The sequence below is a fragment of the Streptopelia decaocto genome, assembly GCF_964273445.1.
Source record: "Streptopelia decaocto genome assembly, chromosome: 1".
NCBI classification, from domain to species: domain Eukaryota; kingdom Metazoa; phylum Chordata; class Aves; order Columbiformes; family Columbidae; genus Streptopelia; species Streptopelia decaocto.
In genome coordinates this window covers 205,292,381-205,320,023 of record NC_138663.1, presented here as the reverse complement: position 1 = coordinate 205,320,023, position 27,643 = coordinate 205,292,381, and the positions used below count along the sequence as shown (strand labels likewise).

General features: G+C 40.3%; 1 protein-coding gene across 6 annotated transcripts in view; it reads left to right on the top strand.

Annotated features, from left to right (window-relative positions):
- Window positions 1-27,643, top strand: part of SYTL2 (synaptotagmin like 2) — a 62,527-nt gene that overhangs the window by 7,196 nt on the left and 27,688 nt on the right. For 5 of the 6 annotated variants that reach the window (XM_082042944.1, XM_082042942.1, XM_082042943.1 and 2 more), the window contains exons 2-5: window positions 5,440-5,531; window positions 9,151-9,589; window positions 22,093-22,241; window positions 24,884-25,016. In XM_082042944.1, the coding sequence (XP_081899070.1) occupies window positions 9,489-9,589; window positions 22,093-22,241; window positions 24,884-25,016 (383 nt within the window). In that variant the 5' untranslated portion in view covers window positions 5,440-5,531; window positions 9,151-9,488. Of the gene's footprint in view, window positions 1-5,439; window positions 5,532-9,150; window positions 9,590-19,004; window positions 19,100-22,092; window positions 22,242-24,883; window positions 25,017-27,643 lie in introns of those variants that run through there. The other variant, XM_082042946.1, reaches the window with a different exon arrangement.

Genomic DNA, 27,643 nt, shown 5'->3' with positions numbered 1-27,643 from the left:
AAGTACAATGAAGACTTTGTGAGCATATGGCTAGGAAGAAAGCAAAGTACATAACTAGTTATGATTTACTGGGGGCTATAACTGCTCACAGAATCTGGGATTTTTTATTTAAGCAAAAAGGAGCAGAATACAGGGTTAGTTGCCTTTTTGAAATCCCAGTAGTGCACAGAAAATTAGAAACCAGGCAGAGACTCCTTATTGTTCCAGTATTTTTGGGGGGGGAAGTTCCTTTCAGATGTCTCATGTACAGACACCTAAGTGAAGGAAAACCTAAGCTGAATGAGGGAGAAATACATACATACACAGCATGGTCTGCTGGGGGAATTCTTCCACTTTAGCTTTTAAAATAATTTTTGATTTGTTTTGCCACTTTTATTTTTTTTAAGTACTTCCTAGTATATAATGGATGTTTTTGTTTGACTTGTATCAAGAAACAATGCTCATTGGCCTAGTGCAGGGAATGCCAGACCTTAAACTAGAAAATTTATTGTGTGGCGGTGTTTTTTTTTTTTTTTTTTAAGAATGGGGCAAGAGAAGAGAAAGAAAGGGATTCAGCAGCTCCTGGTTATATGCACATGTAGACATTGGGGGTGAGAGGAAGAGCAGGCATGTTTTCAACTCTGCAATAAAAGCTTGTGAGAAGGGAATGGAAGTGCTCTTGAACCCTTCTCACTTTTATCTTCCATACTGAATCTGTACATTTAAGATGGCAAGTCTCCAGAAAAAGAGGGTAAGCACTTCTTTCCCATAAAATGAAAGAAAGGAAGCCATTGACATCTTCACAAAACCTTTTTAAGGAATTAATCGATTACTTTCATTATAAGTTTCAGGTTTGGGGGCGAAGGGGCAGTCTTTTGGCTGTTTCTTGTGGCATTCCTTGCTAGGATTTAAATCTGTCTTGCAATTATGTTGTAAAAATATTCAGAAAGAGCTATCATTAAATGCAGAAGTGTGTCGGATAAGCATATGTACAGTTAGGAGATAACTTCCAACCAAGTAATCAGTGTTCTTCCAATCTCTCTTAAACATTTTAGTTTAAATCTGTTTTCAAACACGACATAAAAACATTCTCTTAAGGTGCACCCTGTGTGGGTCTAATGCCAATGCTGACATAAAGAATGAGAAGGAGACAATTGGAGTTTGAGTCTTGTAAGCCCCCCACTTTTCTGCTTTTGGAGTGAAGAGTCTAGGCCCTCTGTAAAGGTAGCTGGGAATAATCGTTACAAAACAGTGCTCTATCTTCAGAGATCTAGAGGATTGAATTGCCTTTTTAAATTATATTTCAAGTCACCCTGAGTATTGTAATTCTTGATGAAAAGAATGAGCAACTAGAAGAATGAAGTTCTAGCAAATGAACTATTATTAATTCGAACAATGTGCCTACTGGGATTAAACCACACCAAGGTGCCAATGGTCTGATTTGCAAGGAAATACAACTAGATTTGAAGAACCTCAGAATTTGTAATGAGATATGCAGATGTTATTGATGTTAACTTGCTTTATTCTCTGTAATTTTGAAGCTGCTTCAATTTTTTTTTGTGAGTAGTTTTATACTTATGGCATGGCATCTATACTTAGTCTGACAAACAGTGATCACAGAGAAAAGAAAAAAATTGGTGTGTCTCTCTGAGTTTTTAATTTACAAACCACTTATTCCAGAGACTGCATCCTCATGAAACCACTGCCTAGCTATTGTATACCATATAGGTACAGAGACTGACGTTCTTAGGCGCTGCTGCCAATATCCAAGCCCTATGAAAGAAATGGCAAGCTGCCATATGTGATTAAAGGGATTACGCTACAACCAAAGGAAGTCACTCTTTTTCTCTTCCAATTTGCAGTTGTTAACTTTTATCTTCTTTCTCTTACTACCATTTTGTTCCCTTGTTCAGATTAAATTTTGTGTAGAACAGAACAATTGCCTGTATAGTCTTCAAAGCGATGGAGGTCTTGAATTCTTACCAAACAAGAATAAAATTAAATGGCAGTTGGAGCCATGTGGACCAGCGAAGCAGATATTCCTGGAGAAAAGCAGAATTTTTCTCAAGTGCTTGCATTACTCTTGCTGCAGTTCTTCTTCCAGCTGACTGAAGATAGTTATATAAGGCTGTCAGTAAGAATATTTTAAGATTGCAGCTATTTTGGCCATTAAAACCAACAGGGATCATCTTGTACTGTTGAGGAAGAGTAAAGTGTGAGCAAGGCTTCTTGTGTATCATATTTTTTTTTTTTTTTCCCCAATTGTGACTGTTTTGAGCCATTGTCTGGTTCTATAATTGCACATAAGTAGACTATCCCTTAACTGTATTATCATGAGTATTATACAGGAGAACACGTAGATTTATTACTGGAATAAAATGAAGCATTGCTGTGTTTGTAAGAGCAATGTTGCTTTATAGATATCCCCCTTTTCTGCAAAGGTCCTTGTTCCACCAACACTCCCCACAGCTAATAGCTAGATAAGAACTTCTCTACCTCCCGCTGTCTAAACATACATGTTGGCAAATATTGTTCTCTAAGTTAATCTCTGGGACTGCTGGAAATATGATATGCCATGTACACTTAGCTGTTATCATTTTGAAAATGTCTGATAACACCTCTTGAAAGAGCAGCTGGATTGGCTACAGATACACATATCTCACTGGGTGATGTCTTCCGTTCTGCCCCTTTGAGAATTAAAATAACAGTCCTTCTTGTGTTTGCTTTAAGTTCAGGCCCTTACCATTGCAGGCAACCCTGTTTAAAACTCTCTTGGATGATGACTTAAGTCCCTCTAGAAGTTAATAGCTTTTCTTTCTCCACTACTCAAACTGAAATCCATAGTCCTCTAATCTTCTGCACAAATATGTTAATGACTGTCTTAAACTACTAGTGCTTGGGCCAACAGTAGTATTTACCTTAACAAGCTGTTCTCTGTCATGTATTTATAGAAAAATTATATTCTCTGAGCCTAGAATGGTCCTGAATTACCTGTGGCTGTGCTGAATAAATGTCAGCAGAGAATAAAATTTGTTCAGGAGGGTGATGATTTGTTTTTGTTGCAAAGCTATAGCTTGTAGGCATCATAGTCAGAGGTGCCATTACTGCCTAATGTCACCTCCCAGGGTGGTAGCGGCCAATTCTGCAAGGCTCTTACTGTTCTTAATGTTCTTCTTGGCTTCTTTGCTTCAAAATAAAGGGTTATTATTTTCCTGAGCATGGGTATAGGCTGAACTTAGTTACTTCACAGAATGAGTTTCTCTGCAGATCTGAATTGTTATATTAAACAATTCTATTTATTTGTCTTCCTCAGCTTCTTATTGCTTTCCAACTCATCCTGGTTTCTAGCCCTGATATGTTGAAACGGTGAAGAAATAAAGTTAGGAAAACCTGTAGCTTTTCAATGCATAAAGCCATTCCCTCTCATTTGGAAGAGCCAGCAGATTACTTGTAACTAGATGTTGTTATGGGATGATGTATAGAGGTGAGTCACTGATCAACCGCGTGTGCAGGGCAATTTGGCACAAATAGGGGTGCAAAAGCAACATAGAAGGTTCCATCTGAATATGAGAAAAAACTTACTTACTTTGAGGTGCCAGAGCCCTGGAACAGGCTGCCCAGGGAGGTTGTGGAGTCTCCTTCTTTGGAGACATTCAAACCCACCTGGACACATTCCTGTGCGATCTGCTCTGGTGAACCGGCTTTACCAGGTGGGTTGGACTAGGTGATCTCCAGAGGTCCCTTCCAACCCCAGCCATTCTGTGATTGGTTGTCACCTTCTTCCTCTTGTCAGAGGCATTGGCTGCAAGACATTTTCTGGAGCAGAGCTCTAGCAGCTTTAGGTCTACTGTACAAGGAACACTTGAAAAGTAATTTTGCAAAGTGAAGTTAGGACACTATGAGATTTCTGCATGCAAAAAGAAATGTTGATTTGGCTGGAACAGCTGACTCTGGGATTTTGCTGTTTGTTTTCTGATCCTGTTGATGAACTTAATGTCAGCCAACTACTCCAACCTCTTCTTGTCCCTCCCTCATTGCATCCCGTATGTATACAGTGAGCAAAAACTTTGAAGTCTAAACTATGATTGTAGTTCTTCTTAATTTTATATATCATAATGTTTGGAATGCAGTATTTGAACTAACCTTCTTCTTTTGTACTTGGGAGAAAGCAGTGGAGGAGCAGACAGAGCTCTCTGTAGGGTAACAAGTTTCTGGACAGGGTTGTCTTACTGTTATGACTTGTGTTCTGGAAAAATGTAAAGCCTTACTTAAAGGAATTGAGGTATATAACTGCCCGATAGGTTTTGAGCAATTTTATAAGATAAAATTTTGGAATGAGTGCCTGGCCTATAGAATTTGGAAGTTGCGAGTGGCTTAAGAGTGTGTGTATGGGAAACTTCATTTTGGGTCTTCTTTCTGTTTCTTTTATTGCCAAAACATAGAAGCTTTCATACACGAGTTATATATAACATAATTTCTGTTTATTACAGGGATTAGAAATAATTCATGAAACGGAACGTTTTTGTTTGGATTCCCATTAATTTAAGGTTTAAGAAAAAAATCATGCCAAATATCCCAAGACTCACAAATGTTGGTCTATGGCACATGACAGCCTTTCTCCAGAAATTGGTCAACATGGTATTTCTCTCGATTTTCATGACTTAATCAGTCTGACATGGATCTTTCAGTCTTGTTTGAAACTTAGGACCGAAAACTTGCCTGGCAAAGGAGAACTTCCTATTGAACTTGCAGTGGCACTGAACAAACTGCTGAGACCTCTTAAGTTCTTTTTTTGGCATGTATAGGGGATCTTAAGAGGAGAAAATGTTAAAAAAAGAAGTCGAAAGCGTTGAGCTTGGGGTAATAGCAGTGAGAGACCTGAAGTTGAGGGAGGGATTGTGTTTTTTGCGTTGTTGTTCTTTTTTAATTTATATTTAAAGCCTTAGGTCTTAGAACAGATGCTGTACTCTAAGCCAGCAGTTTTTACTGTTTGTGCTTGGAATCGGCGCTTATAATTTTTTGCAGCAAGCCAGCCTTTCCGTTCACTTGTATCAGTTGGTCTCATGAGGTTGGCCAAGTCTACCACACACAGAAGTTTTCTTGTTTATGCAGAGACTAAAAACTGCTCTGGTTTCAGTTTGTGACTGGTGTAGTTCCAGTGGCTATAGACTTGTTATAACAGTGAAATGTGATACAATTTGCTCTATATGGAAGATATGCATTAAAGGGGAGAGGGAAACCCAGCTGATCATTGCTAGTTCTTTCAACTGCTTATCTAGTGAGATCAGGGGCCAGTTTTTCAGGCACTCAGACAGGCCTTAACTGAAGTGTCACACTGTTAGCTTTGCAAAGGAACCTAAAGGGTCTCAGCTGCTTTACTCAGGACTGGGGAAGCTTTAAATCATAACTTTGTGTGGGAACCAAACCAACTAATACGATACCATGTACATCTGATTACAGGATGTGTGGAAATGGATCAGTAGAACAGAATTCTTGTAGGATTCTACACTGAAGAGCTGGGAAGAGAATGTGCTGCAGTTAAGCCAGACATAGTAAGTATGTTAAAATTAGCAAAACACAGCTTTGTGAACTGTGGAAGTATATTGTGTGATACCTACCTGGAAAAAAAAAAAAGGTTAAGAGCCTGCTAGGATAGGTGGTATCTTGCACTGAGTGAAAATATAGTGGGAGTGCAACATTAGTTGCAGAAAGTGCTCTACAGAATGGTGGTACCTGGGAAGTTTAGTAGCAGCACAGCTTACTGTGAGCTCCCACAGGCTGTGTGGGTGTTCATCCCTTGCAAACTGTTTTTTGGGGAGGACTGAAGTTCTGCTTCCACTAGTTTTATTAATTTGTATACTGTGGGATATCAGTGAAGCCTCCACCTTGTTTTGTAAATGCGGTCCAACTATTTCTCTTAGATTTTTAAGTTAATCTAATAGACGATATGACACTTCTTCCCTCAGCCTTCTTTAAACACAAAGACATGGTAAGATGTCATTCCTGCAACTACTTTCTTAAGACTTGATTGACCTGAGGCAAGAAACTTGCCTGATTTACATGAAAAAATCCTTGATAATTCCAGTTCAGAGCTGTCCAGGTTTTGTGGTTGCAACATAAGCTTCTGTGCACATGGTATTTAAAACGGATATCCATACCTGCTCATAAGCTGGAGGAGTGCTGTTGCAGATCCTCAACAAATGTAGGATTATTGTTTGTTGGTAGCTCTATATTAAGCACTTTTTACTACTGCCTAATTGTTAAACTGTCATTCCTCTAAATATAAAGGAAGTTACAGATAGCAGGTTGCTTGAGATACTGTTATATCAACGTCATGGAACAAAATCACAATGAGCATCATGGAGTAAATAAATATGGGAGCCAAGCACCACCACATGCAGAAGGTGGTTGTTTTTTTTTTTTTTTCTTTATTTTTTCTTTAGCAGGGGGATAATCATTAACCTTGCTGCAGCTGCCTTCCACATCTGTAAGAGTACCATTATCTTTAGAGGTGAAGTTTCCGTTTGAGTAGGGCCAATGCCAATTATCTTGTTTAATCTCCTGGTTGAACTCTGTGGCCAGGGAAGCAAGTGCAATGACTTATTGCATGATTTTCGTGCTCGTTAGGTCAATGCACCAGACTGCAAGGGCCTGAGGCAGACACACATGGACCTAAGGGGTTGTGATGGCAGCTGCCTAACAGAGACCTGTCCAATAACAATATCTGCTTCTCTTCTGTCTCTCAGCAGTTTGTCACTAGGGATGCTTCTGAGACTTAAGTTACATTCAAGCTATTTATTTCTTTTTCTCTGACTTCATTACATCCATGGTGCTGCAACCCTGAGGCACTAGGAGACTCTAGTCTAGATGTAGCTGGCTCCTCATCTGTGTCCCCCCACCTCTTTATTTTCCTCTGAAGATTTTTTTTAATAAGAGGTTTTTGTCTTTGACAAGGATTGCCTTGTAAGTGAATAATCCTCTAGAACCATGACTTATAAAATGGAGACAGACCAGTATTTTAAATTAGTGCTTCTAGATACAGTTTGGTTTGGATAAAGCAGTAGGGTTCATGTTACCGCATGACTTCTAATTCCACATACTCAAGATGGTTACATAGAAATTATTTCACATTTATTCCATATGTCCTGTAGGACAGTGATTTGGCCTACATGAGATCATATTCCTGACATAATTATACAGTAGTGGTGGTAAAATGTTGTGAGTAAAAGTTACAGTTATATCTTGTAAATTAAACTGTTTTGCAGCCCATGGTGACCATAGATACCCTGACTTTCTTTCCCAAAGTGGGGGTTGGTACAAAGGAAAGGGAAATGACTCACATGGTTCTCTTCCTTTTGACCTCAAGGTAACTAGTCAGAAAGACATAGCAATTCTGACTCCATCCAGCAGCTTACAAAAGCTTCTAGAATGTTTAAAAGGTTTACTGTAACAAACTTGACTTCATAAACCTGGTACCTGACCCTTCAGTGAGGAATCATAGAATAGTCTGGGTTGGAAGGGCCCTTCAAAACTCATCCAGTGCCACCCCTGCCATGAGCAGGGACATCTGCACCCAGATCAGGTTGCTCAGAGCCCTGTCCAGCCTGGCCTGGGATGTCTCCAGGGATGGGGCATCCACCAATCTCTGGGTGACCTGGGTTTTACTGCGCTCATTGTAAAAAAATTTCTTCCTCATGTGTCACCTGAATCTCCCTTCTTTTAGTTTAAAACCATCACTCCTTGTCCTGTGACAACATGCCCTGTTAAAAATCTGTCCCCATCTTTCTTATGGGGCCCTTTTAAGTACTGAAAGGCTGCAATAAGGTCTCCCCAGAGCCTTCTCTTCTTCAGGCTGAACAACCTCAACTCCCTCAGGAGTGTTGTGTGGTTTGCGGGGAAGAGCATTTTGGTCAGAAGTCTGTTACAGAATTTCCATTTGGAGGGGATTCTGAGGAATATACTCTTAAATCTGCTACTTTTAGTTCTGAGTAGCACGTGAGAAGCTTTTATGAGTGATACACATTTTTGTTAGAAATGGCAGGCTAAATCCTGCAGAAAGAAGCATTGCACCAATTTGAGAACATGCTCCCCAAGTCTTGAACTGGAGCACACAAATTCCTTTAGCACATTCCCAGACGCCTCCCATCTCACTGCTGCAACATGTTATGTTTAGTAGGGTTCTGACTGCTTCCTTGAGGCTTTTCCTCCAGGGCTTGTGGTGACTGCTGCCTTTCTGATCTCCTGGAAGGGGAAAGGAGCCTTTGAAGACTTGGAGTGGGAAGATAGGTGTGGAGGGCAAGGCACAGCTTGGTAGGAGTGAAGTAGGGTCCAAAAGTTCAATGAGCTGCCCTCATGAGATTATTCTTTTGCTCTGTTTGGTTGGTGACTTGCCCAAGATGCTGTCCTAGAAATGTGCTAATGAAAAGTAAACCAGAATGGTGAGCTCATGACTTTTAGCCCAAGTGGTTGTGCTTTTCTTTTTTTTTTTTTTTCTTTTTTTTCATTAAGTCTTCTGTTTGTGGAGTTTAGGGAGTCTTTCTTTAAATACACAAAACCCAGCTTCTAGCTCTTGTCAAGAGATTTCATGGATGTGATCCAAGCCTACACTGGTGGAAGGTGAACACTGGAGATGCAGGTTGAGTTGCCTCACTCTGCAGCGTTGCTGTGAATCTGGGCTGCAAGCAGCAGTGAATCTTTCTTCAGAGATATCTTGCTCTTGTCTATCTGTATATGATAGTCATAGACACAGACTTCTTGTGTTCTCTTAAATATAATGTCAATACTTGTGACTACACTTTTTTTTTTAATTTTAAATGCTTGAATGTGCTAAATGTTCTTGATTTCACCCTCCCCACTTCGTACCTTTCCCTCTCCTCCAAATTGTTCTGCTGACTTAAAGGACAACTTAAAATGCACTTATTTTAAAATGTATCATTTGAATGACACTGGATTCTTTTTTTAGGGGGTGAGTTGTCGTATTGGAATATATTATTTTCATGGCCAACTTGAACAAGAGGCCTGTAAAACAGGTCTGACTTGAAGTGACCATTTGAACTTCACAAAGCAGTTTAATTACACTGAAAGACTTGTTTCTTTTAATTAAAAATGCATACATAATCTACTTCCCTGATCCCTCATATTACAGCTTGTTCTTCCTTGTCTCTTTTTTAGGGGGTATTTTGTTTGTCCTTAAACACTGGATATACTGGGTCAATGAACTGTTGTTGTAGGAAGCAGAGCTGAGAGGACAAGCTGAGAAGATATAATTGCGATGGCACGCAGGAATGCAACACTTTCCCAAAAATCTTTCATCTAGGGAAGCATGCACATACTCTACTGCAAGAAAGCAATATTGGGGCTCTTTAGACCACTGACTGTGACCTGGTCCATCTTGCTCAGTGCCTGCTGAAAAAATATTTCTATACCTATAAAGTAAACTACAAGACTATTCTCCTCAGCAGGATTTAAGATCTTCCTGACACTTTGCCAACCCCTCCACACACAACAAGATGATCGACCTGAGCTTCCTAACAGAGGAGGAACAAGAGGCAATAATGAAGGTGCTGCAACGGGATGCAGAGCTCAAAAGAGCTGAGGAAGAGAGAGTCAGGTAAGAGATACAGTGCCCTGGGCTGTCCTGGGAAGACCTACCCAGTTTGTATGCTGAATTACTCAGAGCACAGGAGTAGATAAAACCAGTCGTTGCTGAGGGCCCCACATTCCACAGTATATATAGTTTATACTCTGGACTAGATTTAGTGTGGTGTCTGGATGAAATTTATCTACCACACAAACAATTAATTACTAGCCAAAAGACTGTTGATTTGGATCCTCACAATTCCCCGAGGGGCCAAGCACACTCGGTATGCACCTGGCTTGACATACATCTGGCTTGGTTTCCTCAGAAAAGGATTCAGTCTGCAAGTATCAAAACCTCTGCAAAATGAACTAATGTGTGGTAAGTGGGGGGATTTGTTTCAGAAAGAGCACTAGTGTCCCAAACAAACAAAAGAGTCGGTATAGACGCAATCAGCAACATGTCTGAGTGAAGAAATACGTGGAACATTAGAGATGTGGTCCAGAGGAGGTACCAACACTGCTCCATTACCAAGAGAAGTCCTTGCAATCTGTGGCTAAAGCAGAAAATTGCTCCCTCTTTTCTTTGTGGTGTCACAAATGGAGGGATGTTTTGTTATTGTGGAGTGTTTTGCATGCTGGGAGATTTTCCTAGAGCAACTCCTGGGGTAAGTGCCATGAACAGAGGTGTATGTGTGGAAATCAGTGTTGCCCGGATGACTTGACTTTGACAGAGCCATTTAAACAAGTACAAATAGCAGTGTAATAGTGATTTCAGCTAATACAGACAGCGACCTGCTCAAGAATGAGGATTTTGGTAATCAGGCTTTTTTTGTAATGCAACTTGAGGAGTCGTTTTCACCATATAGATTTGTCTCCTGCTTCAAAAGGTAGAAAACTGACTTTGCTGTAACAAAATGGGTATTTTCTTTACTGTAGGTATGAAAACACTTTCTTTCATCTTTGAATGGGTACATCAGTGCCAGGTCTGAAAGAACTCAGGGAAAGTAATTGTAGATGTGATTTTGAAAACAGTATCTGGGGAAAGGAACTCTTCCTGGAACAGACAATCAAACAACCCACTCCCAGTAGTGGTCTGAAAGGGCTGTCGACAAGTATTTTTGTCTGTATAACTTCACTTTTGCCATTCGTAATTCTAGTTCAAGAGGGTGTGGTGGAAAATGCAAGGGACTGCACGTTGTAGCAGCCTGTAATCAACATGTTTGTTTCTACAATAAAATGTCTGTTCTGGTTTCTGAATATTATAACTTCTGAAAAGCTGGAAGCTTATGTATGGAACTGATTTTTCTGCCTAGATGTGGCATATGGAGCTTGCTTTTTGTATATTATATATTACAACACTACCTTCAGCTAAGGAGATGCAACATTTTGGTTTGAATTCTGCAGCTTTGCACACCTGGAAGATTCCAGGAGCTGGGATCAAATGTCATCATACAAACATCACACCCTGCCAAGGTGTTATTTGTATGTGTATATAACAGAAGTCTTTTAATGTGATCTTTTTCCCTATCAAAGAAATTCTGAGCTTTGAGAGGTGTCCTAATAACCTGTGCCATGTTCCTGGGATAAACTGGTAACATGACAAAATCCTCTTTAAGCAACATCTTAGTGGAATTTTACAAATCACCCAATAAAGTCCCTTCTCTGCTAATAGCTCCTAATATTGATTATCTGTATTAAAACTGTGCTGATATTTTTGGGAACAGCATGCCTGCTTCTTCTTTGACCTCTTCTGAGCTTTGTCCCAAAGGAACAAGGATGTTGAAATTTTCTTCTTATGGATAAAAGGGTGATGAAGAAATCTCAGATGACAAGAGGGTGTGATGCAAGAAAATCAAAAGACATTGCCTTCTTTTTTTATTCCTAAGGCAAGAAATACCTCTTTTTGCTTCATTACCCCAGGAGCTGCTGCCAGCCCCTGAATGGCAATATTACTGAGGGGAGGAAAACCAGCATAAAATGGAAGAGCTGAGTGACAGCTTGTCAAGACTAAGAATCATTTTTCAGCATATTGCCGACTTATTTATTTGGTTGTCTTCATTCCTGTTCGGGAATCTCACACATAGCTGAATTCCCTGGCAGCAGCTCCAGCGTAGCCCCAAACTCTTTTTACAGTTGTGTAATTCAGAATTAACACAGTTTTTGGCCTTTTCTGGAGACAGTAACACGGAACAGAAATATCTCAAGTCCTGGGTTGTGGCTGAGTGACTCTTGTGTGGTGTAGCAGCCGGCCCTTGGCACCAGCACGTCTGAGACACAGAACTGTTGTGGTCGCCTTTGTGCCAGGGTTCCATGCTGTGGCTTCTTGGCCCTTTCCCACAGAACCTCCTGCATTGCTCTCGTGGGCTGTGCTGGGGATTGTTTGCTCATTGTGTACAATGAAAGAGGGTAAGCGATAGGGAAATTCTGTGTTTGTGTGCTGGGTGGTGGCACCGCGTGCCAAACCGCTTTAATACATGCATTGGTGTTACATTGCAAAAATAGAGAAAGCTTCAGCGGGCTGGTTCTGCTGGGTGCTACGTACACTTCACCTTTCTGATAACATTCCGTGTGTGGCTGTTGAAACCCCAGCGTAGATGGGTTTTTGATTCCGGTCAGTTTTGATACCCTCTTCAGTCGCTTTTCAAGGCAGTTTTCCTTACATTGTAGACTGTTAGAAGGAAGGCTTTTTTGTTGTTTGTTTGATTGTTTCTTAGGATGAGATGTATTTAATGTATTGGAGTGAGCGGAATATTGGCATTGGGGAAACTGGACTTACCATTGTAGTGTGAAAATGACATTCAATGACAGTCTCCAGAATACATTCTTAAAATCTTCATAAAATACTTTTCTGTTAGATGTAACCATTTTGAGAGTTCATTTCAGGTTCTTGGTTGTCTTAGGTCTTTCAGTGCTAGAGTTAGATTAGGTTATGGTTGCACTTGATGTTCCTGAGGGTCTCTTCCAACCAAAATGATTCTATGATTCTGTGGTTTTGAACATGGGTGCTGATTCAAGTTTAAAGGGCTGATTAAAGACAGAAGAGTTTAAAGATGTCATCTTAGAGGTGCTGTCAAAGCTAACCTCCTTGTTTCTGAAAAGTTATCCATTTTTCCCACTCTGCCTCCAGTGTATTTTTTCCAAAGGTTCTAGAAATTTTCCAGGTGTGTCCTCAGTATCCACTCAGATGACTGTGGCAGCTGGGTAGTGTCTGCATAGTTAGCTAACTAGGCACCAATTATAACTTCATAATTCTGAAATATCGCTCTTTTTCATTGCCATACAAATACCTAGGGACTCTTTTTTTTTTTTTTAAAGCTAAATCTCTGCAAAAATTATCATTTTACCAGTTCTCCATCCCTTCTTCTTATAAACCTCTTAATATATATTATTTGCACTATTTCATGATAAAAGTTTGGGCATCTGTAATGCGGAAGAGATGTGGTTTACAGGCAGCACAAGAGCATGGTATATCTGTATGTGCTCTGCAGTTGGGGCTGGTCAGTAAACAGAATGGTGTTTGTGTGTCTAACTGAGGTCTCTTAGGCTGGTCATCGTCCCTTCTGAGCCACATTGAATCTTTATTGAAAGCTTGCTTGGGCAAGGGGTGCCACAAATAACAATCACTCCCTAAATGTAGAGGTAAGGATATGTTAAGATCCTGTCAGATCATCCCCTCTAGTAACATGATTCTAAGGTTCTTCTCAGGGTACTGATGTTATCCGTAAGCCTTAGTGGATTCAAATTAGTCTAGTAATAACCAAGTATGATGACTAAGAAGATAAAGCCTACAAGTCTTGTGAAGCTGACTTTGAAAACACATTAGAAAAATAACTGAACTTGCTTTGCAGCATATTTAATAGTATTTTTAGGTCATACATTTGTGTCAATGAGAAGTTTGCTTACATTGTGAGCAAGGCTTTTAAATCTGAAATTAATTCTACCCTGAGTGATTAAAAAAAACTCTGCAGATGGATTAATTGCAAGAGACTGAGAATTAAGTGACTTGGACTCTTTCACTGAAAATTCAAATGGTGAGATATTAGTATCTCCTCTTGTCAAACAGAGCATCTGTGCTCACACACCGCTCAGCCATATTATAGGAGAAGTGGAAATTAATTGCTAATTAAATGAAACTCATGCTATTTTTATAATTAGTTCTGAAATCATATATGTGTGTCTAGTGGTCATACCAGGGACTTCTGATTAACTTTTAACAGGCTTAATTGTTAGTAAGTATAATGTACTGATGGTCAAAGTGTATATGTGAGTGTGTGTGCTTAGAAGATTGTCTTCAGCCAGGTCAGGGACATCCTGTAAACTCTTTCCTTGTGCCCTTAGCAGACTGATTTCTTTCTAGCTGGGCAGGTCTGTTGAAGGAGAAGTAGCTCCATCAAACTGGGAACAACCTGGGGGACTCCCCCAAAGGAGCTGGAGGATAAGACAGTGCTTACCTGCTGCCCATTCCTTCCTTCCTTTGCTTGGCTTTGGGTAGTGGTTGCGTGAGATGAAAGCAGCTCAGAGACATTTCCAATTGCCAAAGACAGAGGAGGTCCAGCATGTCAATTCAGCAACAACCTCTTTTCAAATAAATTAAACTTGGTCTAAAAAAAATTTTTTTATATATATATATATATATGTATGTATGTATATTAGCTTTAGCAGTTTAAAAATGGCATTTTTTTTTCTCAAATTCTTGGTTTAATGTGATAATGGGGCAGGATTTCTGAGGCATTTTGCAATAATCAAAGTATCAGGTGGCACTCACAGCTGCAGATTTCTCAGGTATGTAAGTACCTAAGTACCTTGAGATGAGACATTCCTCTTTGGGGTGTAAGGCACACCTGTCTGGGTGGAAAAGGATACACTCATGTCTGCTGGAATAATTCCCCCTTACAGACATTGCTTAGCGCCAAGTGTGATTTAACAAATAGAGAGTGACTGTTCAGGAAACAGAGCAGTTTTATTCCCTTGCAAAACATGTGTACCAGTATTTATCCTTTTTAACAAAACCAACTGATATAAGAATTATTGCGGGTTTGGTTGCGAGGTTGGTTGTTGTGCTCCAGAGATCTATTTAAAACAAACAAACACCAACCCCACTTCCCCAAAATGACCACCCTATTCTGAGTGAACTCCTTTTTTGCTTAAGTCTTTGTTTGTCACTGGACAGACAAAAAAATAAGTGGGTATATATCCTCCAGAAAGTTTTTCTGCATCCCCTATGGTTTCTGCCAGGTTCACAATACCGAAGTAACAGCGAACGGCCTTAGTCTCAGCCCACTCTGTGAAGAGCCAGTAAGAAAAGCAGGACTGTTCTCATCTTAATCTGGTGAAATAACTGGGGTTAAGACCTTACTGGCCTCGGTAATGAACATGGCATTGGACTATACTGGGAACTGGGCTGATACCTTTTCTTCCCAGTATCGATTGCGAACTTCTCTACTAGTAGCAGATGGATTTTTTGAGTGGGTGATGCTTGTTCGGAAGAGATAATACAGCAGGGTGGATGGAGCTCATTTTGTGTGGTAGAGGAGTGCGCTTAAGGGAAAAAGTGGATACTAATAAGGCTTTTTTAATCGCCAAACTGGGTACTCCTCAGTAAGTGTGGTCTTCACTACAGCACAAAAACTGTCTTTGCAAAACTTATCACATTTGTACCTGGGACTGTGCTGTGTTATTGAGTGCCAAACTGAAGCCTCTGTCTTCAGAGTACATTAATCTTGATTTGTAGCTCACCTGAAATCCTAAAATGCAACTTATTTAGCACAGCATAAATTTGCTGGCAGTTTGAGGAAAGTTATGATGCAGGCTCTTCTGCTCTCTTACAGTATGTATCCTGTGGGTTGTTGTTTGATTAGGGCTGTTTTTAAGCTTTATACACCTGCTTTTAAAGCCTATAAAGTACTGGGAGTGCTATGTTTGAGTAGAACCTGTGAGCAAATGCACATACATTCTAGCAACCTCTCCTCTCCAGGCTCAGGTTGTCCTCTACTGCTCTCTGGGCTGACTCTAATACCACAGATGTGTTGTCACAGGATAGCTGTTCCCTCCTTGTGGTGGATTTGTTTGTTTGGTGTTATTTCTTTCTTTTTTTTCTTTCCATGGCAGGTTTACTTGGATAGTGCATGAAAAGGGAGGGGAGGCCACTGGGGACCTTCTATGCAAACCCTTTAAAACTGGGAGACAAACTAAACAGTAGGAGGCTGTAACAGAAATGACACAAGTGGAAGCTAATAGAAACTGAAGGGTGATGGATCTTGAAAGACTCCTACATCCTGTACTCTGTAAGCTCAAAAGTCTTGCTACAATTTCCTGAATGGAATAAAATTAAGCTTCCATATAGTAAGAAATGCCAAAATGAATGTATGTATTCTGTGTGTCTGCATAGGGAGTATCTAATTACATGATTTATAATGGATTACTTGTAAAATGAATCTTATTTCAAACTTGACAGTGCAGCTACTAATAGGAGAATAAGTCTGAGTGTAACTGCAGGTCACGTAGCAGAAAAGCATATAAAAATGAAGGACTCTGGCTTCAGCGCAGAATGTATATATGGTTTAAATGAAGTATGGGGACAACATGCCAATCTGATGACACATATGTGGCCATCGTATAGGAGAGAAAGGATGTATAGAAGCATTAAGCTGGTCAGTGTGTTTCACAAGTGCTTGCTCAGCACAGAAGCTACGGTCACGGTTTTTGTTCCAGATTCTAGTGGAGACCATGTTTCAATAGCAACAGAGCTGCCTGCTGTCACTTCTTCCTCTTCCTGTCCCACACCTGTGAGCATGTAACTCATTCATTTTAATGCTCCTGGCCTGAATGAGTCTGTTTTCCCTTCTGACTTCAGAATAAATGTCAGTTTGTCTTGGTAGCCATCAAGACTTGTGCTGACTACAGCCCAGTTAGTTCTCTGAGGATCCAAAAGCAAGACTCTAGCTGAGATTAATTAATCAGAGTATTGTTAGTAGACCTAACACACCTATTGGCCAGGAAGGCCAATGGCATCCTGGGGTGTGTTAGAAGGGGGGTGTTCAGTAGGTCAGAGAGGTTCTCCTGCCCCTCTACTCTGCCCTGCTGAGACCACACCTGGAATATTGTGTCCAGTTCTGGGCCCCTCAGTTCCAGAAGGACAGGGAACTGCTGGAGAGAGTCCAGCGCAGGACAGCAAAGATGCTGAAGGGAGTGGAGCATCTCCCGTGTGAGGAAAGGCTGGGGCTCTTTAGCTTGGAGAAGAGGAGACTGAGGGGTGGCCTCATTAATGTTTACAGATATATAAAGAGTGAGTGTCAGGAGGATGGAGCCAGGCTCTCCTCGGTGACAACCAATGGTAGGACAAGGGGTAATGGGTTCAAACTGGAACACAAGAGGTTCCACTTAAATTTGAGAAGAAACTACTTCTCAGTGAGGGTGACAGAACACTGGAACAGGCTGCCCAGGGGGCTGTGGAGTCTCCTACTCTGGAGGCATTCAATACCTGCCTGGACGCCTTCCTGTGTAACCTCATCTGGGTGTTCCTGCTCCGTCAGGGGGATTGGACTGGATGAGCTTTCGAGGTCCCTTCCAATCCCTAAAATTCTGTGATTCTGCCCAAAACCTTGCTATCCAAAGAGACCCCCAAAGGCAAGAATTGAAGAGGTGTTGGTGATGAAGTATCATGATTACAAGGATGGAGAAAGGGTGCATAACCCTATTGGTTTCCTTTATTCTTCTAGTATGGCCCTCAACCAGTCGAAAAGCTTATTGCTTTATTGGTTAAACCAATCAAATGACTTTCAAAAGAAATAATTTAATATGTGTGCATATTCTCAACTGGGGACTGCTCATTACAAATATTTTAGGTGTAGTTGTCTAACAAATGCCAGAACAGATTTATTTTTCCCCTACAGCTTATCTAGATATGTGCAGACCAAAGAGGCGTGCTTATGGAGGGTGGAATGGTTAAATGATTACTTCTTTTGCCTTGTAAACCTTTTATGGCTGTTTCCCATTCTCAAACAAGAAGAAAAAAAACTAATCAGCAAGTCTGACACTTATAATGCCTGGTCTAATATTTTTTTTTTTTTTACTCCTGTTCTTGCATGAGTGATATTACAAAAAGTTTTGGAAGGTGTTTGTGCTCAGAAAGTAACCTAGAACCTAAATCCTTTGTCATATTTTGTTGGTTTACGGTCTGTTGTTATGCTTACAGCAAATAGAATTAAGGATAAATTCCTCAAAAGCCTCTCTGCTTTCACCTTCTTCATTCGTTTGGTATTTCGTTTGCAGCAGGGAGGTTTTAGAAGTGAATTTGTAGTGAAGGTGGTGGTATCAGGCTTTGAAAAACATTTATTTTGCCACCAGTCACTTGGGTGCATTTTCCTATGTTCAGAATAGGGGGTGTGAGATGGCAATGAATCTCTTCAAGCCAAATATAGACCTGGATTTAAACGCTTCTTAGTTTGTCACAAGAAGTCCCAGAATGTGCTGATGCCACACAAACTCTCCTGTCTGAAAAGCTCAGTTGGAGCTGTTGATTGAGGAATAAGGCAATAAAAGAAGTTATTAAGATGTCAGTTGTTACATCTTGCAAATTCTGTGGTGGTTTAGTAATATGGGTTATGAACAAGGGGGGGCACAAGGGCAGGAATTAAGAGACACTGAGGAGTTGTAGTTGAATAGTTTTAGATACAGATGTGTATTGCTAGATAGCGTTTCAATAAAAAAGAAACAGAAGCCATTATCACCTTGCCCTAAAATGCAATGTGCTATCACGCTGGCCTACAAAGCATAAGATAAAGCACTCTGGATTTGCTGACAGGCTCTGATTATATCAGAGCTGATTTCCTGCCTTATAGTGGTACCTCGTGGTTTAGCTCTCTATAACATATTCTGGAGATGGCGAGATACAGCTTGGTTAATACACATGTAGATTTTCTGTTTGCCTACAGAGTGCTTGACAATTGATTTGTACACTCGTTCAATGTATTTTCATGTACACTTAATGCCCTAGTGGGATGAAAAACTTGTCATCTTGCCATCAAAAATATTTCACCTAGGCCTAGTGGAAAAATCATATTAAGTAATAGGGGAACTCAGGCTTATTTTATAAAAAGACTTTAGAGTGAATTCCTTGTAACAATGTGCCTTCATTTTCTTGAGTTTAATATTCCTATGGAAGAAACAGGCACTAGTTGTGTTATAACTTCAGGCTGTTTCACTCCGAAAGCTGCAACATAGACCAAGTGGCATTTCAACAGACCACTGAGGGACTCCAGAACACAGGCCTACATTATATGTAAAGCTGATATTGAATTTTCTCCTACTTGCAAACCTGGGAACTGAGCCTGCAATCTGAATCTTAATCTGGATGCCTACTGGTTCTTTGGTCACCAAGAGGAAAAGAATGTAATGACAACTTGGTTCGTCTCTTTCTGTTGACTGGGGAGCTGGCTTGGAATCAACTGTTGGCTTCTAACCTTGTTGTGCTGTGCTGCGAGGTGTACGTAGCAGGGGAAAACCATGGCTGCAGCCTGATTTCTTCACAATTCCTTTCAAGGTAAACCGCAACCTAAATCTAATGCCTAGCTGTGAAACAGGCCCACGAGTGCGAGCAGTTGGATATTATTGCTAAGGGCTGCTCACAGCAGAGCTTGAGAATTCAAGTTGCATTGCAAAGAATCCCAGCTGTAACCTCAACAGCTGTTTTTGCAAGAAGTCTATGATGTGTTGGTGAACACAGGCTTCTTAAAAGCTTTTTTCCCGGCCAAGACCTTGAACTAATTGTCTTTCTGATCCTGGAAATCTGTTGCTTTATTTGTGGCTGGCGAATGCCTGGGAATAGCCTGAATATTTTTGTTGCTCTTAATTCCTCAAAATGATGGGACTGAGAGGCTTAATACTTCTCTTGAAGAAACGAGTAAGCCAAGCTAACAAAGGTCAAATGTTGTCAAGATGAGAAAGCAAAAGAATTAGTTTTTAAGTCAGCTGCTGTGAGCTTGTGTCACTTCTTGCCGTAGAGGCCTAATCACTAAACGGATCACTTGTAAAGGAAATACTGGGGAAATAGAGAGCACGTTTATACCTTTGTTAGCAAGTGTAATTGTTTCCTGAAGTGCAGAAAGCCCATTGAGCTGGTGGAGTTGAGCTACACTAACTTCCATAGGCATGGGTGGGGGTGAAGGTGCGTGACATTCACTTCCAGCCCAAATGACAGTGGCACTGGCCATAGGTGACATTTAATGAGAATCTAGAGGCACAACCAATCCACGCCTCTGTCCTGCTTATGTTAATTAGTTGCAGATCTGAGAGCCCAGCAATCAGGTAATTAGGCTGACATGGCTGAGAGCCCTGGGATCCTGTCCACTTCTATGGTGATTTATCATCTGAGCTGACTGGTAAAGTCTCCTACCGCAGCCCAGTTTCAGTGGTTGAGCACAAAAGGGGAAAGGTGTGAGCAGCGTCTGGGGTAAAAGGGTTGAAGCAAACGAGGCGAGGGCCTTGAATACTTGTCGTGTGACTCAGTGCCTTCCCACTAGAGAACCTCCCTTGCCATGTGTTGTCATACTGCCCCAAAGCACCAGCTGAGGTCAGAGCTCTGTTGCCTTGCGGGCTGTGCAAATAGCTGAAAAGCCAGTCCCTAGCCCTGAGGAGCATCTGTTCTGAGAAGACAAACAACACATGAGAAAAGAAGGTGAAAGGGAGAAGCAATCATCTGTGTTAAAAAGTTCTTACGTGCCATATTTCCACTATTCCTGCTGGCTGTGTTCATAAACTGGCTGAGCAATGAGGAGTTGGCTCAGACCTGAGTCATGTATTTGCTTGAGGACAGAGGGAAGTTACTGCTGTGTTCCTGTTCCAGCTAGAAAGACCTGTAGCACATAAGTGTCTGTTTTGGCTCTTAGAGAAGTACAGTTATAAGCGACAGAGAGGGCCAAATTGTAAACTGCCCAGTAACGCTATGGACTGTTGAATCTTGGCACTAAAAATGGCAGTGGTGACCTCAACTCCTGGCAGCCTCAACTGCGCGTAGCTCATTTGAGACAGAGAAGTTGTTCACACACCTGGGAGGGACTGACTGTTGACAGTACTTTCAAAAAGAAGTTTAGATATTCAAATTCTAACATAGCTGATGCATTCAAATAAGCCTTTTCATTTCTGGCCATATGAGGTTGAAGGAGAAGTTGAGTGATGGGTGAAAATGACCCCTGTGGGAGTTGGGACTGGCTCAGTGTCCTGTCTCTGCTGTAAAAGGTTGTCTGTACTTGACAGCCAGATGTGCAGCCTATAATAGAAGGACTGTCATAGTAACTACTTGATTGCACTAGAAGTTCCTTCTCTTAAAGTAATGAGCAATATAAAACTGGCATGAACCTCCTTGGGATTGGACTAGATGATCTTTAAAAGTCCCTTCCAACCCAAACCATTCTATGATTTGCCATCAGGCCTGTGGCACCATCCCACAGTAATGCGGACTATGTTTAGTCTAAAAGCCTCTGAGTAACTTGATTTGTTTTGATTTCTCATTTGAGTTCTGTTATTAGCTTCATTTGGTAAATGAAAGGGCATAAATGGAGAAGGTAAGTGAAGCTTGACTTGACTTTTTTGTTTAAATACTCTCTAAATCTGTGCAGTAACCTTCCTGGTCTGCAGGTGGGTTAGTCTCCAGGCCATGTAAAAGCTTATGCCGTATGTGTTATATATCTAATGAGGAAAGAAAACAACCTCTCAAATTTCAGATAGCAACTCTTCCTTCTGTTAAAGTATGCTTCATAAAATCAGGGTGACTCTGAACCCTGAAATAAAATTATTAAGAATTTGCTTTATAGTATTTAAAATGACTGCAGTTCATTTGATGGATACATGTAACTATTAAACTGCACAAACTTGTTTTATTGTTTCTTCCATGTGATGCTGCCTTCTGTTGTAACTCATTGCATTCATATAAGGATTTTTGTGTAACCTATGGAAAAAAATGGCACCATCTTTCCAGTGCAATTTTGGAACGTGTGTGTAAAAGCAGTGCTGTATGAACAGCCTGAAAAGGTGCCTTCTCAGCCCCAAAACAGCCATGAACTTAATTTTAGCAGAGATCTCTTACACTGCTCTGCTAGCTTATCTCTGTCTGTAACCTTGGAAAACTGGAGGCAAGAAGTCAAGATCTGCAGAGTTTATCAGAGCAAAGCATATTGGTTCTTCAAGGGTTACTTTGACTGGTGCTCTCAGGGTAGTGAAGCTGAGGCTCTTCCCTTTCCAGCTCATTGTCATCCTTCATAATTAAATAAGGAGAGTAGCAGGTCAGAAGACAGAAATAACATGCTGAAATGGTGTTTAAAAAACAAGAACAACAAGATATATATCTATATCTATATATCTATATCTATATAGATATAACCAACCAACAACACCCCCCCCAACAAAAACCCAACAAAAATCCCCAAACAAACACTCACACACCTTTCCTCTGACTTTCATTCTATTCACACAGGTAAGTAGACTGTGTGTGTATCTCATTTTTTAAAATTTTTATTTTATTTTTTTCCCCCTCCACAGGCATTTACCAGAAAAAGTCAAAGACGATGTTCAGCTAAAGAATATGAGTGGGCAGTGGTTTTATGAAGCGAAGTCAAAGAGGCACAAAGATAAGATACACGGAGCAGATATTATTAGGGCATCCATGCGACGGAAGCCTGCCACTCTTGGTAAGCATTTGGTTTATATTTTATTTTGGAAAGGCTGGCTCTTACTTAGTCAACCTCAGACACTGTTGTCTGTGAAATACAATACCGTAAGCTTTCCTCTCCCCCAGTGTGTTGAAGAGAGAATTCTGGGTGATGACTCCTAGTAAGAGGGACTGGCTTGTGTTTATGTGTAGGACTAAAAGCCTCTGCACTCCTGGATTGCCTTCTTACTTCCATTTTTGAGGGTTTGTGAGCTACCCTGGAACATGCAAAGAAACAGTTTGAGGAGAAATTGCTCCTTACTATGGATTTCCAAGATTTTTCGCACTCAGTTTGAGATCTCCGAGGCTTAATTTATATATTTTTTTTTTTAGTTGTAAGGACACCAGAGGTACTTCAAGTTGATTTGAAATGGTGGGCACCATGAGATAAAGGTTGTAACTCCTGAAGTATCTGTGCTGGGAGCTCCAGCAGCTCTAACTGGTATCCTGTGACCACGTTATTTCTGAATGCACCCACCATCTCTCACATCATGATGAGTGCACTCAAATCATCTGTTAGAAACTTTACTTAAAGCCAACTGTGTCCATGTGCTGGGTAACAGTTGCAGACTGCAGTACAAATAGGTAGGAGTATATAGTGTAAATTGAGTTGCGTTGAGAAGCTTGGTGCTCACTTGATAATATTATATTCAGACACTTGTTTAGAAAAAACAGAATGTGGGAAGATAATGCATTATGTTTAATATCAGAAGCAAATCCAGTGTTTTGTTTGGAGAGAAATAAAACAAAAGAACAGAACATAAGAGCCGATCTACTGAACCAGACTAAAAGTCTCATCTCCTGGCAGCACATGGAGGCTCCAAGGCCAGACCAGCCTGCAGCCAGTTGCACCTCAGATGTTTTGAAACAGAGGAGGCATTTCTGGATTATTTTTTCTCACATTAATTTGTTCAAGAAGTTCTTCAAAGCCAGGCCTCTAACATCCCCTGTGTTCTGTCTCAAGGCATTTTAAAATGAAGGTTTTTCACATAAGAAGTGCCCTTTTCCTTTTCTGGTTTCGAACTGATCACTATTAACGTCATCCCTGGGAGACAAGGTGAACAGTTGATCTATATTCACATAAGCAAATAGTATATAGGTTTTTATAGACTTATAATATAAATTCTATCATAAATCACTCAGCACCTGACTTTTTAATCTGAAAAGTCCCAGCCTATTTTATTTTTCTTCATAGAGAAAGTGATTTTTTTTTTTTCCTTAGAGAAATTGACCCCCATCCCTTCTTAACCTTCTCTAGTTCTACTAAATCCTTTTGACTTAGCAGGGCAAGACATATTATTCTCACAGATTGTCTGAAATTTGCAATCCTTATGCTTTTAAATTCTAATAAGGGATTTTACTGTGTGATAGTGAAGCAAGTAAGGTACTTCTATCAATACTCTGAATGGGCTACAGCTTGCTACTTTCTGTAGGTTTTGTAACTACAATTTAGCCTTATTTTCCTGTGTCTAATCCTGCAACCTTCTCAACTCCTGTATTCCCAGAGATGAGTTTGGACAATGGCAGTTTAGTCAGTTTGAGGTTACTGTGTGATGGTTTTGGGTTTTTAAGTTAACAAGAAAAGGCCTGAAACAGAAAAGAATGTGAAAATTCTCAGGTATTTAGTGCAGTGTGGTTGTGGGTTTGGCTGGTTTCGGACTCGAAGGTTATGAAAATCACTTGTAAAATTCTACCTAAATTTTACAGTAACATATAGTTTAAAGGAAAGTACTTTAAAGCCGTATTATCTTAAAGGAAAGTTAATTATTCCCAGTCTTATTACTTGAACAAAGGGGCGTGATAGTGCATTCAGAACTATGTGCAATGGCTTGGTTTCAATGACTCATTAGATATCAAGATATTTTTGCTTGCAATCATGAATAGCAACAGTGAGAATACAAATCTTGCTTCTTTTTACACATTAAGGAATTCCTTATTTCTAAACAGTTGGAGAAGTACAAAAAGCAGTAGCTGAAGTAATGTTAACTAACATGGACTCTGAAAGGGGTTATCAGAATAGGATTCTGTCCCACCCTGAAAAGAAATGCAAATGTATTTGCATTTGTTGAATGAGTGGGGCTTGGTTTTGTGGTTGTATTTTTTTTTTCTTTGATATACACTTCTTAACTTGTGGTAATTGTACCCATAGAGGATTGCTCACCTGCTTAAATGACAGTTATGACCAACTTCCAATTTACTGCTGTAGGAAAAGAATAATTGACTTGATTAACTGAACTTCATGTTTTCAGTTTCCTATGGTTTAATTGTTTATGTTTCTTCAGGCCACAAAGGTTGAATTTTCAATATTTATCCAGCTGCAAGAACTACAGGATCAGGCTTTACTAGGGTTGTTGTAGAAAACTTGTCTATTTAGGATCACTTTAAGGTCTAGAGCAGAAGTACCTGGAGTAGAAGAGTGAAGGACTCAGAGCAGTATGTGACATTTCCATTGGTATTGAAAAAACTCGTTCTTCAGAAGGCACCAGATTGGCTTCTGTACATAATTCAAGTATAGCGACTTCTGAAATAGCTGCAGGACTGAATGCAAATACTTGTATTTGCCTCTTAAGAAATCCGGTTTGAACATATGGGACACAACAATATTCTTGTTTTGTGTTTCAGCTGAAGTGAGTCAGAACAAATCAAACAAAGCAAAGAACAGCTGGATGAGCAACATTAACAAAGAAGTCTTTGTGCCACCAGAACTACACAGCATTAAGGAACATCAAGAAGAACAACTAAAATCTAGTTCAAGGTAAGCTGTCTGTTTAATCACAGTTACTATTGGGACTGGTGAAACTTGTGAGCTTGAAGTTCCATCTAAAATATTGTACATTCCTGGTTGGAATGGCTGGCCACAATCAGTACTCCATAGTTGGTAACAGAGGGACAATAACCTCTGCATCTCTTCACGCAATCACTCAATGAGACCAGATAGTTGATTCAACCTGAATTTTAAACTTGAATCATATGAAGAATCAGAGCCTGATAAATTTCTCCTTAGAATTTCCCAGATCTTTGGGTCCATAGTTTAAGACCTCCGAGACATTTTAAGGAGACAAAATGTATTTTAGGTGGAAAGAACTGCAGTATCTTTGGATACTTGCAGAAAATAAGTCAGATTCTACCGAGAAAAATATATGTCTTTCTGGAAGGCAGAAGCTTCCGTTCAGAGTAAGGCAGGACAGTCAGCTTGGGTCTGCCTGAATGGCTGCAGTTGTTGCAGGAAAGCTGGATGATAAGTAGTTTCTGGACTCTTTGTATTAAATCACTCCATCTCAAGTTTGTAAACATCCCAAATATCTCCATTTTGCTTTGAAAAATACTGAGTTGAGAGAAAGAGACGTGTTTTCTCTTTAAAATACCTATGTGTAGTAGTTCATTGGCTGTGTGAGGAGCTATCAAAAGCCTGTATTTGAGAAGGAAAGTGGTGATCTCTTAGTGAGGGTGACAGCAGGTGGAAACGTCTTTAAAGAGCCAGACTCCTCAACACCCTCAAGGAAACAAGAACCAGGGTGTAACACAGACAGCTATTGTTTGTGCTTTCAGTGGACAGAGTGAGCTGAGAGACAGAGTTACTGCTTGACTGTTTTACTTCTGGTTGTGCCATTGATCAACTCTCTAACCTTTCACTTTCTTGCCTGTCTTCTAAGTCCTTCTCTGTACGTCCTCTGTTTTTCCTTTGCAGCAAGGCTTGTCTCCTACTGTGCATTTATATGATATCTAGTAGCAGCTGAATCTTTCTCTTTCATGGTCTGCAAACTGGGCACACAAGTTCACGATGAACGGCACCGAAGGTTGGTGTAAGTCTTAACAACTGTGGCTTGCATTACTGGTCTTTTTTTATCATTTATGTATAGTTATCAGTGAACTCAGAGGGATGTTTGTCTTACCCACATCTGAAATTCTGCTGAAAAAGTCAAACTGCTTTGTTATAGACTTCCCAAAAAATGAATTTGTGCAGTAAGGATGTTAAAGGTCACTCTTCACAAGAAAGAGCTTAGCTCCCCCTGCCCAATTTGGCTGATAATGCTGACAGAGTTGTTACTGAGTGTAGTTTTTTCTTACAGGTGGCTTTTACATTCAGGGGGTTGTTATGGAGTTACATCTTTATAAACAGCACAAGACATGCTGCTGATTAGTATATCTTTTAGAATATTTTGCCTGTCATCTTCCACATTAGGAAAAGAAGATGATAATTTAAAATAAGTACAGCTTTATAATGTTATTCTAACCATTAGACAAATTGTGTGTGATTGATTGATTGATACATTTCGTAAACTGCCAGGGCAGCCTCTTCAAAAATATAGAACATAACAAGGGTTAAGAACATGTAGACAGTTGTTCAGAATATGGCCAACTTGGCTGTGGTCTTTAACTTGAGCTGATTTATTACTTACTTCAGGTCACATCCATGTGAAGTTTAGCGATTATTGTCCAGGACCCTCTCCTGCTATTTGCTCCAAATTGTGCCAGAAATTAATCAGCCTGTGTGCCTTGTTCATGTGTGCTTATACTCTCACAAATAGTGCAAGGTCTTCCCCCTAAAGCAAGTGCACACTGTTCAGGATTGCTGAGACAGTTGGAACTGGGTTTTGGGAAGTGATCTATAATATGTGGGTTGGACACTTGCATTTACTTTGCATAAATATTTGGTTAGATATCTCTGATTATTGGCTTCTAAAACGTGAAAATCTGAAGCAAGCAAACGTGGCAGGATTAGGGGCAAATCATTGCTTATGATTTCAGTGTAGGATTATTTCACTGTGACTGAGACTAGTTCTACACAGCATTGCATATGGGAATTGCAGGAGGTGCCATTTTTTTCTAAAATACTCCTTTCTGTTCTCTTGATTCCAGGCTTTGAAAGACACTGATCTGACACAGCTATGCCTGTCTCTGATGGTAGCAGCAGATCAGGAATTGAGGGGAAACCTTGGGAAAGCAATAACCCTACCAGCTGGTAGACACTACAAACATTTTATTTGGTTGGTAGGATAGCAGAGGTACAAGGAGTTGATCTCCACTGACTCTTCCCCTTGCATGTAACAGTCTCAACATGGCTAGAACTAGGAGGATGTAAGAGAGCTCTGCAGTTTGGGCTTGTATAAAGTGAGTTCGCAGCTTTTGGTGTCCAAATGCTACATGTCATTCAGGTACTTGGACTTTTAAAACATTTTAAAGTGCTACTTCAGGGGTAGGTTTGTAGGAGTTTTGGGGTTTAGGTGGTGGTTTGCTTGGTCTTTTTCTTCCTCTAAGAGTGGGCTTCAGGCCAGCACTGGCTTGCAGGCTTTGCATAAATGGAACAACTACAGGATTGGGACCAGAAGATATGTGATAACAAATTACCTGGACTTTTTTTGTTCTGGAGATCCTATTCTT